The sequence below is a fragment of the Chrysemys picta genome, chromosome 3, assembly GCF_011386835.1.
Source record: "Chrysemys picta bellii isolate R12L10 chromosome 3, ASM1138683v2, whole genome shotgun sequence".
NCBI classification, from domain to species: Eukaryota; Metazoa; Chordata; order Testudines; family Emydidae; genus Chrysemys; species Chrysemys picta.
In genome coordinates this window covers 117647331-117660345 of record NC_088793.1, presented here as the reverse complement: position 1 = coordinate 117660345, position 13015 = coordinate 117647331, and the positions used below count along the sequence as shown (strand labels likewise).

Genomic DNA, 13015 nt, shown 5'->3' with positions numbered 1-13015 from the left:
GACCTGCGGGTGGCTATATTACAACAGAAAAACTTCAAAAACAGACTCCAATGAGAAACTGCTGAGCTAGAATTGATATGCAAACTAGACACAATCAACTCCGGTTTGAATAAGGACTGGGAATGGCTGAGCCATTACAAACATTGAATCTATCTCCCCTTGTAAGTATTCTCACACTTGTTATCTAACTGTCTGTCTGTACTGGGCTAGCTTGATTATCACTTCAAAAGTTTTTTTTCTCTTAATTAATTGGCCTCTCAGAGGTGGTAAGACAACTCCCACCTGTTTATGCTCTCTGTATGTGTGTATATATATCTCCTCAATATATGTTCCATTCTATATGCATCCGAAGAAGTGGGCTGTAGTCCACGAAAGCTTATGCTCTAATAAATTTGTTAGTCTCTAAGGTGCCACAAGTCCTCCTGTTCTTCTTTTTGCGGATACAGACTAACACGGCTGCTACTCTGAAAACTTGTCTACTTTGATGATTCTTGTATCTTGCTTTGGAGCATCTGGTACCAGTCACTTCTGAAAGAGGATATTGGACTAGCTGGATCTGCTGGGCCGATCAGATAGATCAATTGTTCTTTTTTTTTTTTTTTTTTTCCCTGCTCCCCTTGAAGACAGTGGTAAAACTCTCATTGACTTTGTTGTAGGATTGGACCATAAACTGGGATTGCAGTATAATACTAATGAATACAAGGTTTAACATTTTTATATAATGTAAAAAAGTTGGGGCTAGATTCACAAAGCTAACTTAAGCATTACAACGCCTAACTCCTAGGTATCCTGCTGCCCAGTGGAATTCACAGTCATGAGTTAGACGCCCAAACCTCCCATGCATTGTATGGGGAGAGTTAGGTACATAAGAGATACGCAGAAGCCAGCAAACTAGCCAGTGGGAAATGCTGAGAAGAAGCTTTCTTTTGTATTGATTAGGTGTACTCTGAGCATAGCTACTGTATTGGGCCGTGTAGATGAGAGAGGCAGAGAAATGCCTAGTCTGAAAATTCTATCAGGGCTTATGCAGTTTTGCATTTGACTACCAGCAAACGCTTAGGTACCCAAGAAATGTAGGTACCTTCAAGGTTAGGTGGCAGCTTAGTGGTGGTTTTGTGAATGACGGGGTGGTTAAATGTTGGACATAAGGCACTTATAGAGGTGAGTAGGCACCTCAGTCCTTTTGTGAATCTAGCCCCAGATACCTACATTTCCCTTCTTTTGATTAATTTTTTTCCTTTAAATAGACCACCTTTATTGATGGAATCAGATCAGTGCTTCCACAATTAGAATGGTACAATTTTGAGTGCACACAGTATGGTACTTACACTTTTTCTCTGAGGAAGATCCTCAAAGCAAAATACATTATATGGGCTCTATCCCGCTTTGTACTTCATTCTTTAATGCTGAACAGTGAGAGCACATTGATTCTAAAGTTTTATCCAGCAATAAACATCTTTGTGCGAATTAATAAAATAGTTTTAAAGTATTTAGTGACAGAACATAAAATGAAAATATTCCTTAAGCAGATTAATAGCCAGTGAGCAACTGTAAAACATTTGATTGGGATATGAGTAAACCTTTAGAGAGGAATGTTTAAAAACAAAATATCAGGAAAGTGATCCTCAGGCATAAAGGGGATGCTTAGCTGCAACAGAGCATTAGTGAAAGTACAGTATATAAATCAGTCTGATCAACTCGCAGTTCAGCTGCTACAGTGCTACTCACATGCTGTTCAGAAATATTTTAGGGCTGCTCAGTGTATAGCAGCTTTGGAGTAAATTGAGGCTGGAGGCAACTGAGTGAAGCACTACCACTGAAAAGGCTTAGAATAATGCAGATGATTGATGTTTTCTGATGGCAGTGGGGAAATCTGTTTCAATCAGTGAGTATTTTCCCCCTCTTCTTACTTCTAAAGTAAACCATTCTTTTGGACTGTGATTTGAAAACTGCTTATTGAAAATAGCAAGGCCTCTTAACTAAAGGAAATAACTGATTAATGAAATATCTATGCATATTTCTAAAGTGTGTTTTAAATGTTTTACAATCGCACTCCGAGGGATGAGCCAGAGCTGGTCACAAGTTACGCTTGTGACATCCCAGTCCTTTCCGTAGCAGTGTATTGGTATATCAAAAACTGTCCTGTAATGTTGAAGAGGTTTTTAAAGAAACCTCAAACAAATGACACATCTAACATTGCCAAACAATGGAGTTTCATGAGTACATGTCAAAATGTTGGAGCTGGGTCAGTTTGTTTAAATATATTTGGTCACACACACATATCCAGGATGTCACCTGATGTGACATAAAAAATGTGCCCTCTCCCTCTGTGATGTTGCACTCCATATGTTTTATGGAAATATGTTTATAAGTGTGAATACATGTAACTGGAATATGCTTCATGCAAAAGGTCTCTTATGATCTACTGAGTGTTCATCCTATTTGTTTGCATGTATTATTTCTGTCTGGAGTTAGGAAAATAAGATATGAACTTGTATTACTGATGTAAACACATTAAGTGGAAGCCATTAAGGGTCCTTCAGAATCAATGAACTGTGAATGAGTTTGTTTACCTGCAAGCCTTCCTGTGTTCGTGTAAGCCAGCCCAGGAAGAATGGTGGAATCCATCTTAAATCTGGTGCTTTTCCATTTAGAAGGAGGAGTGGGGCTCCAGAGAGACAAAAGATTCCCGCCTCCAGTGGTGAGCTGGAGCCCGTTCCCACCGGTTCGCAGGAACCGGTTGTTAAATTTAGAAGCCCTTTTAGAACCGGTTGTTCCGGGACGGGTTCTAAAAAGGCTTTATTTAACAAAGGCTCGGGCAGCTGTCCACCCTGCCCCCAGCCCCAGCTCATGTCCCCCTCCTCCCCTGAATGCTCTGCCCCCTTTTCCTCCCCCTCCCCACGAATCAGATGTTCGCGGGAAGCCTGAAAGAAGCAGCAAGCAGGCTGGCAGGCAGGTAGGCAAGCTGGGGTGGGGGGAGGGGGCTCCAGGGAGGCGCAGCGAGGCCCAGCCCAGCCCTGCTGAACAGCTCCTTCCGTCCCCGGCCCCCTCTGGCCTGGCTCCCCCGGCCGTGGCCTGGCCCTGGCCGAGTGCCCCGCGGTGCCAGTCCCGGCCGAGTGGCTCCGGCCTGGTCCCGGCTGAGCGGCTCCGGCCCGGCCGAGCACTGCAGCCACCCTGGCAGAGTGCCCCAGGCCCCAGTGCTCTGGCTCCCCCTTCCCCCCCCTGGCCCGAGCGCCCCAGCCCGGCCTAGGCCCCAGGCAGCATGGTAAGGGGGCAGGAGAGTTCAGGGGGTTGTGGGGGGGTGGATGGTGTTGGGGCGATCAGAGGGCAGGAAACGGGGATTGAATGGGGGCAGGGGTCCCTGGGGGGGGCAGTTAGGAAGGACCAGGGGGTGGATGGGGCGGTGGGGGGCAGTCAGGGGCAGGGATTCCAGGGGCAGTCGGGGACAGAGAGAAGGGGTGGTTGGATGGGGCAGGGGTCCCGGTGGGCCATCAGGAAAGAGAGGAGGGGTTGGATGGGGTGGCAGGGGGCATTCAGGGGACAGGGAAGGGGGGTGGATGGGGCAGGGTTCCCGGGGGGGGCGTCAAGGAATGTGGGGGGGTTGGATGGGATGAGGAGGAGGGAACCTGTTAATATTTTGGCAGCTCATCACTGCCCACCTCGTGCCAAAGCTATAAAAGGGGGTGGAAGAGAACAAAGGGAGGTCCCAGTTGTGTGAGAGCCCCTGCTTTTCACCTAATGTGCCTGCTGAACCTAACAAGGAATGTACTGGGGAAAGGATTGGGCCCAGACTAGGAAGGAGTCTAGTCTGTGAAAGAAGCTTATTGGAACGTCTCTGAGGGTGAGATTTACCTGTATTCAGTTTCTTAATGTATTAGGCTTAGACTTGCATGTTTTGTTTTATTTTGCTTGGTAACTTACTTTGTTCTGTCTATTATTACTTGAAATCACTTAAATCCTACTTTTTATGCTTAATAAAATCACTTTGGTTAATTAATTAACCCAGAGTAAGTGATTAATACCTAGGGGAGCAAACAGCTGTGCATATCTCTCTGTCAGTGTTATAGAGGGCGGACAATGTATGAGTTTACCCTGTATAAGCTTTATACAGAGTAAAGCAGATTTATTGGAGGTTTGGATCCCAGTGGGATCTGGGTGCTGGAGATAGGTGACCTGCTGAGCAGTTTTTGATTAAAGTCTGCAGCTTTGGGGGCGTGTACCAGACCTGGGTCTGTGTTGGAGCAGACTGGCGTGTCCAAGCTGGCAGGGAAAATGGGCTCAGAGGTAACTTCAGCACATCAGGTGACAGTCTCAAGGGCAGGGCCGGCTTTAGGTCAATTCCACCAATTCCCCCGAATCGGGCCCCGCGCTTAAGAGGGCCCCGCGCCCAGTGGCAGGGTCACCCAGAGTGGGGGGGCAAGTGGCAGAGAATCCCTTTCCTGGCTAGAGGCACCTTTTTTAATTTTTACTCACCCGGCGGCGCTCCAGGTCTTTGGCAGCGGGTCCTTCACTCGCTCCGGGTCTTCGCCGGCACGTCCTTCAGTGCCGCCGAAGACCCGGAGCGAGTGAAGGACCCGCCACCAAAGACTAAGAGCGCGGCCCGGTGAGTACAAGCCCCACGTGTTTTTTTTAACGTTTTTTTTTTTTTTTTTAAGTCATCCCTGTCGGGGCCCCGTCAAAACTGTTCGAATCGGGCCCTACACTTCCTAAAGCCGGCCCTGCTCAAGGGGTTCTGTGTCCAAACCCCTCACACCGTCAATGTGGAGAGAGAGATGCACAGCTTCCTGCCCCTCCCCGCCCCTGATATGAATTACACAAATTGGTTTATGTTATAAACAAGAAATAAGTTTATTAACTATAAAAGGTAACTTTTAAGTGATTATAGGGGATAGCAAACAGAACAAAGCAGATTACAAAGCAAATAAAACAAAACACGCATACTAAGCTTAAGATCGTAAAGAGACTGGTTTCAAGAAGTAATTTCTCGTCCTAAATGTTGCCTTTAGGGGCCGGTTGCAGAAATTCTTGAAGGTTAGCTACCCTGCTTGCAGCGTAAATCTTCAGGTATCTTATTCACAGACTAGATTCCTTTTCCAGCTTGGATTCAGTACTCCTCCTCTTTTCCCTTTGTCCTTGTTCCTTAGGTGTTTGCAGTAGTCATCCCGGGTCGGGATTCAGTGAAGAGTGAATCAAGATCAACTTACTCCCCAGCCTTAAATAAGATTTACATAAGGTGGGAATCTTTTGTTTCCCAGTCTTGACCATTTTCTCTCTCCCCCCCTCCCCCCCCCCCAGTGGAAAATTACTAGATGTCCAAGATGGTGTTTAGTACCAGGTGACATGACCACATGGCCTAGTAGTGTCACATTGACTTCCTAGGATGCCTCTCAGGAAGGAGAGAGTTAGTGTCTTCAAAGTCTTATTGTTTCTTCCTAATGGCCCATCAGTGCTGATGGCTGGTTGTGTGGTGGGTGTCTCACACACACACACACACACACACACACACACACACACTTGTAATTGTTACACAGTCAATATTCCTAACTTTAGATACAGAAATGATACATGCATACAAATTAGATAATCGCATTCAGTAAATTATAACCTTTCTGATGATACCTTACAAGACCCATCTTGCATAAAATATATCCGTTAAACCACATCCATAGCATAAGCATATTTCCATAAGGAATATGGGGCATAACGTCACATATTCATAACACTATTCTAATGAGAAGGGGTAGGCATTGCTTTTTTATATACTCCTGTTGATAGGAGAAGCAGAGAGGATACCAAGATGATGTACCAACATGGTCAAAAACTTACTGGGGAGAGCTGCGTTGTGTGATGGCATCTCTCTGTTTGGAGACTAGGTGGGGATGGATCCAGAGCAGCAGCACAGCAGTGTGATGAGGCACTTCCCAACTGATAGTTTAATAAACTCAAGATTCCAAAAATGAACAGAGAAAGCAGGAAAATGTGTGCGATTTATTTCCAGCCTGAAATTCCCTCAGTGCTTCTCCCCAGTGCTTGTGGCCCAGTTGTCTGCACACGAGAATTATCAACCATTACTAGTAGTAGTGTTTCTTGAAAGGAAGAATACCTCCTGGGTAGGAATCATCAGTGCTGTGATCCCTGTTTGTATGGGGGGCACTGCTTTTTTCTGGTGTGACACTGTGGCAGCTATGATAACTTGAGCACTTCAGATAAACAGCTCTATGCTATTAAGAATAGAAGGCTGGGGACAGGGTATTCTAGGTGAAGTGTCCCTGGGTCTGGAACTTGCTTCCCTTCTTGATCCCTCAGAACCTGGCTTTGGTGACCCGTGGGTCCTGCTGCAAAACTTGTCTGCTTTCTCAGGTCATTCAAGGGGGACAGGTTTGGTGATAGGATGGACTTGGTGATGGGATGGGATTCTTTGGGGCAGCAACGTTTTTGGAAGATCTGCCTCTTTAATGTTTTTGTTTTGAGACAAACGTATTTATTTTGACTAGAAAACATGATATGCATAGTTGAAAAATGCAAATAAAAATAACTAAATCCTGTTCAGTTATCTCATTGCCCCTTTGCTAGTGATCTACCTGAGAGCTCTCTAGTCGTCTTCATTTACTCCTGTGGGAATTCTGTGCCACTGCACATGTGCAGAATTTTTGTCCCCTGCAGATTTCTTTTCTCCCCCACAGAAAAATGACTTTCTGACAGGGAAGCAAAGGGAAGTCACAAGAGTGGTCATGCGACCCTCCCCAGCAGTATGTTTCGCGTGGGGGCAGGGGCAGGACTGGGGAAGACCCGGCTGGTGGCTACTACCCTGCGTCAGGCTCAGCTGCTAGTCCTGGATGGGCTGGGGAGGAGGGAACTTCCTCTTCCCCTGCACAGCATCTGGGGCCAGGTCAGACCCTCCCCCAGATTTCTCCCCTGGCTGCAGGAAGCTCTGCACCACCACTCCCGCGATTCCTGCACCCATCACTCCTCAGTTGCAGGGGAAGGGACCCATATACATAGAGCTTCTCCCCCATCCTCTCAACCCCTGCATATCCAGACCCCCTCATACCCAGACTTTCCTGCCAAGTCTTCTCCCGCACCCCCCCCCATGAGCTCCATTCCCCCTGTACCTGGACCACCCGACCCGCATCCCCACCCCACCAAGCCCCAACCAGCTGCACCTTGCTCCCTACCCAACTGAGGCCCATTCCCCCAGCATCTGGATCCCCCACTGAGCCCCCACACCCCTCCTGCTGAGCCCCAACCACCTTTACCAGGAACCCCTGCTTCCCATTAGCGTTGCACCCAGAACCCCCCAACAAGCCCCCATGTATCCAGATCACCCCTGCACCCAGATTGCCCCACACAGAACCCTCTTAACCCACACCTGGATCCCCCCACACTAAAGCCCCTCCACACTTGGATCCTGACTTGCTGAGCCTGCCTGCCCACATGGAGAGGCAGGGCCCTGGGGTGTTTCTGGGGCAGACCTGGTCCTTGTATCAGGGTTGGGTGCAGCCTTACTGCTGAGTCCATGCCCCAGGGCATGGGGACGGAAGCTGCACAGTGATCTCCCACCTCTGGGCAGCTAGTACCCTGTGCTCCCCAATGCCATGCTGGAGCCTCCACATTTATTTGACAAATAACATTTTCAGAATTTTAAAATACTGTGTGCAGAATTTTTAGGCACAGAATACCCTCAGGAATATTTTTTTTTTTTTTTTTTACTGTCTGTGACTTAAAATACTATAACCCATTTAACTTTTAGCATATTATTTTTCATTTCCCTCCTCTTCCCTACCCCGACTCCTGTCTGCATCTTTTCCCTCCCAGTTATAAAATAGTACTAATATCACTTTTTTTATCCTTCTCTGGCCACTCCGCCCTCGAGTAGGCAGAGAACAGCATGCTTCCTGCCCACTTATCTGCTCTCACCAGCACTTTTTAAAATTAATACATAGCTACTTCTTGGCATCCAGAAAATCCCTGCCCTTGGTTTCTGAGGAGCAGACTGAGCCTCTTCCTGGTATGAGACAGGAAGAGACCAGCAGCTGGAAAGGCATAAGAGGGTCTTGCTGGCAAGGAGTGGTGGTTTCCAACTTGGGATGGGTGAAGTTGCCTCTCCATGGGAGTTGGACCTGTCCCCATTATAAGCAGTGGGGTTACACGTGTGTAACTGAAAGCAGACTGCTACTTACAAGAGCGCATGAAGCAAAAACTGCACAGCTTCACTGTCAGATCCCACGCTGAGTTTGCAGGGCTGATAAGAAAAAATACTTTTACTTGTAAACTGAGCAGATTTAACCTGGAATCCTTGAGAGAGAAAAACACAGTTCTGTGATGCCATGTTCACAGTAGAGCCACATTTTCAAGTTCTACTGATTTACTTCCTGCTCTACCTTCTCTTGTAATTTCATATCCCAGCAGAAGGCGCTCAAGGGACAGTACAGGCAGCCTGAAGATAACAGGGTTGTATAAAGTACCCCTGGGGTCAGTGCTGTATCCTCTCCCCTTCCTCCCAGTGGGAGATCCCCTGAACTGCCAGAAAGGAAGTGGAGACAGATCAGTGCTTCTCAGAAAGGAGGAGGGAGTTCAAAACTCTGGCCAACTTCTCTAACTCGCCTGCAGAGCTCTTCTGGGGAGACTGCTCTCCCCTGCCTTAGCCCATTTCTAGGTCTTTGTCTCCTCTTCTGGGCTGCATTGTTTTTCCTCCAGCCTTGTTGTCTCCCAGATTCTTTGCTCTTAATCTTCTCTCCCCCACTTGTGTTCACCCCCCCCCCGCCCTCCATTTCCTCTGCATCTTGAGCCTCTGTGTGTCGCACATTGCTAATTACACTCAAAGCTACCTGGAACTTCTTACTGCCAGCATGGAGAAAAGACTACGGTCAGTCAGGGGCACTAAACATCTACAATTATTTTTTTAAAGACCTGTTGTTTTGTTGGCCATTTACTCCCTTCAACTTTCAGTTTTTATAAAGTAATATCAGTGAGTCCTAGTTTCCTTTTATAGCAGTAATGTGTGAACCGAGAGCAAATGAGAAAAACCTAGAGCTGGGGTCAAAATCTCAACTTGGTGCTGGTCATCCCCTCCTCTCCAGCAAAGTTGAGGGCATGGCAGCATTGGTGTAGTCAAAACTGGGGCTACTGCAAACCAGCCTCCTGAATCAGGTAGCTGTAACTGGATCCCTGTTGCCTCCCGCTCTCCTATGTTAAATAGAGCTCCACCACCTGAGAATCTGGCTCACAGACTGTTGATAGGCTGTTAGCTGGCAATGGGTTGATCAGAATGATGTCCTGTAATCCCCTGGCTTTCTCTGATTAGTACCCTTCAAAAAAGACGACATGCTTAAAGTTAAGCTTTTATTTATTGAATATTTTTCTCTAAACTAAAGCAAATAGTGACTATTTCAAGCGCAAAAGAAACAGAAATCAGCAGACAAAAACATTGCAGCTATTTTTCACACTCCTTTTGCCACATTTTGCTTTATGACTCCTGCTGTCTTGTAGATTTATCCTCTAACTTCTTGCCATGATCCTTGAGAGTTTGACTACCACACAACCTTCATTAGATACCAATACTGGATGTGGAGCTGCCTTTTTTTTTTTTTTTCCCCCCCTCTTGGAAAGTTGTTGAGGCGCTTGTGAGTTAAACAAAAAGCTCTTGCTTAGATTTTGCATTGGTAAATAAGGAACTTCTGATTCTTCTATATAAGTAGTCTTGGCAAAGGAGTCTTTCTTAGCTGCTTATGTAACAATTGGAGTCTTCAGTTTTGCTTACAACATGCAAATCAATATTTTTTGTGTCTTTCCCAAGACTTCTTTTTTGGTTCTTGTTTTCTCTGGTGATTTTTAAAAAATACTGATTTAAATTTACAGCTAGAGATGCTCCTGATTAAGTACAGGACATGCAACTAAATTTGACATGCAAATATTTTTGAAACAATAATACCTCAATTAATCAGTTCTCCAGAAAAATATAGGTGTTTCAAGAAAACTATACAACTCTAAATGTATACACTTTTACAACATAAACTCAACACAACTGTCTTGGAGTGTTGCAGTGCTCTAGGCCACTGTCCCTAAATAGCTTTGGCTTTTTCAGTTGTGGTTCTGGCTAAGTCTGCACCACTGAATTACTGCTGATCTGGCACAGTTGCCAGTGATGGTACAAAACAAACTACATCATAAAATAGGCAGAAAATTCAAATGCTCACTGTTAACATATAATATAAGGCAAGTTCTCGTAACTCAGAGCTAATGGATATATGATAGACACTGTCATGTGTACAAAAGCATTTCTCTCTTTATAAAAGCCCATAACAAAAGATTAAGCTTCACTTCTTCCACATCATTCAGATTTGTCTTTATTTGATGCTTACTATATTAATATATTTAAAACTAAAGTTCTACCATAGTATTTTAATGATTCATGAGCTAATAATCTGAGCACTAAAAAGCTGTATAAGAATAAACAAGACATCTTCTAGTACCTGACTGAATTGTGAGGAACTTGTCCAGAGTCGTATCCCCAGACATTCAAACCTAGGTCCACTCCTCTTTTATCCCCTCACTTACATCAGCAAATTCACATTTTTTTTTTTAACATCTTGGACAATATTTGACATGAGACATTTCCTACAAATGTCCAATAAGTTCTGCATGCTGGAAAGAAGGTTCTGAGGCTTTAGAAACATTCACCAAGTTAATTAAACTGACAAAGTATTTGTAAACTAAGATGCTGTCATTGACCACTGCTGTATATGGCATATTGCAGTGGGTTTCATCCATTGACTTCAACGGGTGTTGGATCAGGCTCTGTGAAATTAAATTTTAAAAGGGCCAAAAATTGATAGGGTTCAATAAATAATGAATAAATAACAGAAGGTGAAATACTCCACTAGTTAAAGGCTAGTGGTTTGCTTTGTAGAGGAAGGAAGATAGAAGTCAGGGAGGGTGCAGATTTTTCTTGTGCCTAAATGTGTAGCCAGTGGGTTAAAGCTTCCAAGTATTTCCTCAGTCATGATGACACTTCTTTTGTCGTTTTCCTCCTCAAACCGAACAGTTGTTGTTTGGTGGTAGATTGCCTAGTAGACATTTCTTTTAAAATAAAAAATGGAACCCACAGCAGGTGGGGATTTTTTGGGGCCATTTTTGGCAATATCTCAATGGCAGCATTAGCTCTTCAGCTCCTGATATGCCGATATACAATGTGGCTGCGTTTTTTAAAAAGAAATCTAGTTACCATGGCAGTTGGGAGCTGGAAATGAAAGGCAGATGTGGCTGTGATTAAAAGCAATGCATGGGGCTTCACATAGAGGGAGAGTTGGTTTTGTTTGTGCCATAATTAAAATGAAATTCTAAAAAATAAATAAATCACAAATTTTGGTACATTACTGATATCCTGTATTTGCTGAATAGATTTTGTTTTGTGTTTAACTGTCTGTGCTGTAACTAACCATTAGTTTAATTGCACTGTTTGAATTGGTTCCTTTCTCTTCAGTAAATTTCAGTTGGAAAGCCAAAGAATTTGGTTTGAAAAAATCAGCAAAAAAAAAAAAAAAAAAAATGCTTGCAGCAGATATTTATGCTTTATTTCCTGCCATCTTTCTTCCTGATTTTAATTACAAATAAAAAACCTTGTTAAAATGTAATTGCAGCCTTGACATTAAGAACAGTTAAGTGTTTTTTTTAAATCTAAAGTAAACAAAAAACCCCAGCTGATAGACATTACTATATTTACACGTAGTCCTTCAGGTTGTAGCCTGCATTGTTCTCTTGCTGTGTGGCTGGGAACTGTTGTTGCTTAGTAGGGTAAATCCATGCTCCCTGCTGCTTTTTAAAACAGGATGTGCAGAAGATCACACCTGCAATGAACAGAAGTCCTGCTGAAATGAATCCAATATAAACAGCTCCTCCGGGTTCATTTTTACTGCTCTCTGGGACTGTTGGGTCCATAAAATTTGAAATTATTTCTCTTGTGTACCAGGATGTTGGTACCAACTCAAAGATTCCTGCAAGGATGAAGCAGACCCCTCCAGCAGAAGAAGTGTAGCTTTTGGTGTCCTTGTCCCCTCCCAACTTTGTGCACTTCATTCCTACTGTGGAGATGCAAATCCCAAAAGCTGATAGGATGCAAGACAGGACCATGGTCGTCCGTGCAGCCTGGATGTAGACAGGGAGGGATAGGACTGAATATTTCAGAGTGCAGCTAAACATCCCGGTGCTGTACCATGTGCAGTCCATCCAGAGCCCTTGCATCTGTGTTATAGCTGTTATGATATTTGAACCCACGTCTGCATTTACTTTCCAGTTGGGCAGTAAGGTGGCTGTGATGGCGCCGAAAACACCCAACAAAGCTAAAATAAAAGCAAAGAACTGTAGACCTGCTGATGCCATGATGATTATCTTCTGTCACCTTTTGTCTGCCCGTTCCTCTTCTGTTGTAAACGTATGTAGCTGGCTGATGGCTACAGCCTTGGCTGGGAAGCTGTCTGTGTGTGACAAAAAAAGGAGGGGAGGAAAAGGGCAGGGGGAAAGAAAGGCGAAATCAGGAAACAAAAAAGCTTGCATTTAAAATAAGAGCTATCTGAATGAGTATCTGAACGTGACCCTGCAGCAGATGAGAAGCCTGCAGAACAGCTGAGCAGCTGTACACAAGGCACTTGAACATAAATGTTTACAAATGGACAGTGTTTTAGAGACCGATAACAAGAAAGAGCTGCCCTTTCATATGTGACTAAGCTAAGAGCTAAAACTTGCTCCACCAAAGTTATGTTTAATGGTAGCATCCAGATTTTTGGCTTATTAGGCAAAGTGAATGCTGTATATAAAATTATAGAATTTGGCAAACATAGTGGGGGACAATATATTTTACTCTTCAAGTACTTGACCTTAATTGTGTAATAGGAATTGGCATATAGCTGTTAATTGATTTTTTTAAAATAAAAATATTGATAACATTTTCTATTCGTTCTAAAATGTTGTTGTTTAAAAATAGCAACCACTCTTGTGTCTAATAATACTATCACTGAAT

The 13015-nt window shown here is 44.3% G+C and overlaps 2 protein-coding genes across 16 annotated transcripts in view; one reads left to right on the top strand and one right to left on the bottom strand.

The window, feature by feature from the left end:
- The window catches only part of TFB1M (transcription factor B1, mitochondrial), a 55054-nt gene that overhangs the window by 25953 nt on the left and 16086 nt on the right, over positions 1-13015 (top strand). The gene's annotated exons all lie outside the window — the stretch shown is intronic.
- CLDN20 (claudin 20) lies at positions 9918-12494 on the bottom strand. Its single transcript, XM_065588878.1, has one exon. The coding sequence runs from the start codon at positions 12376-12378 to the stop codon at positions 11719-11721; it is 660 nt and encodes a 219-aa protein (XP_065444950.1). The 5' UTR covers positions 12379-12494; the 3' UTR covers positions 9918-11718.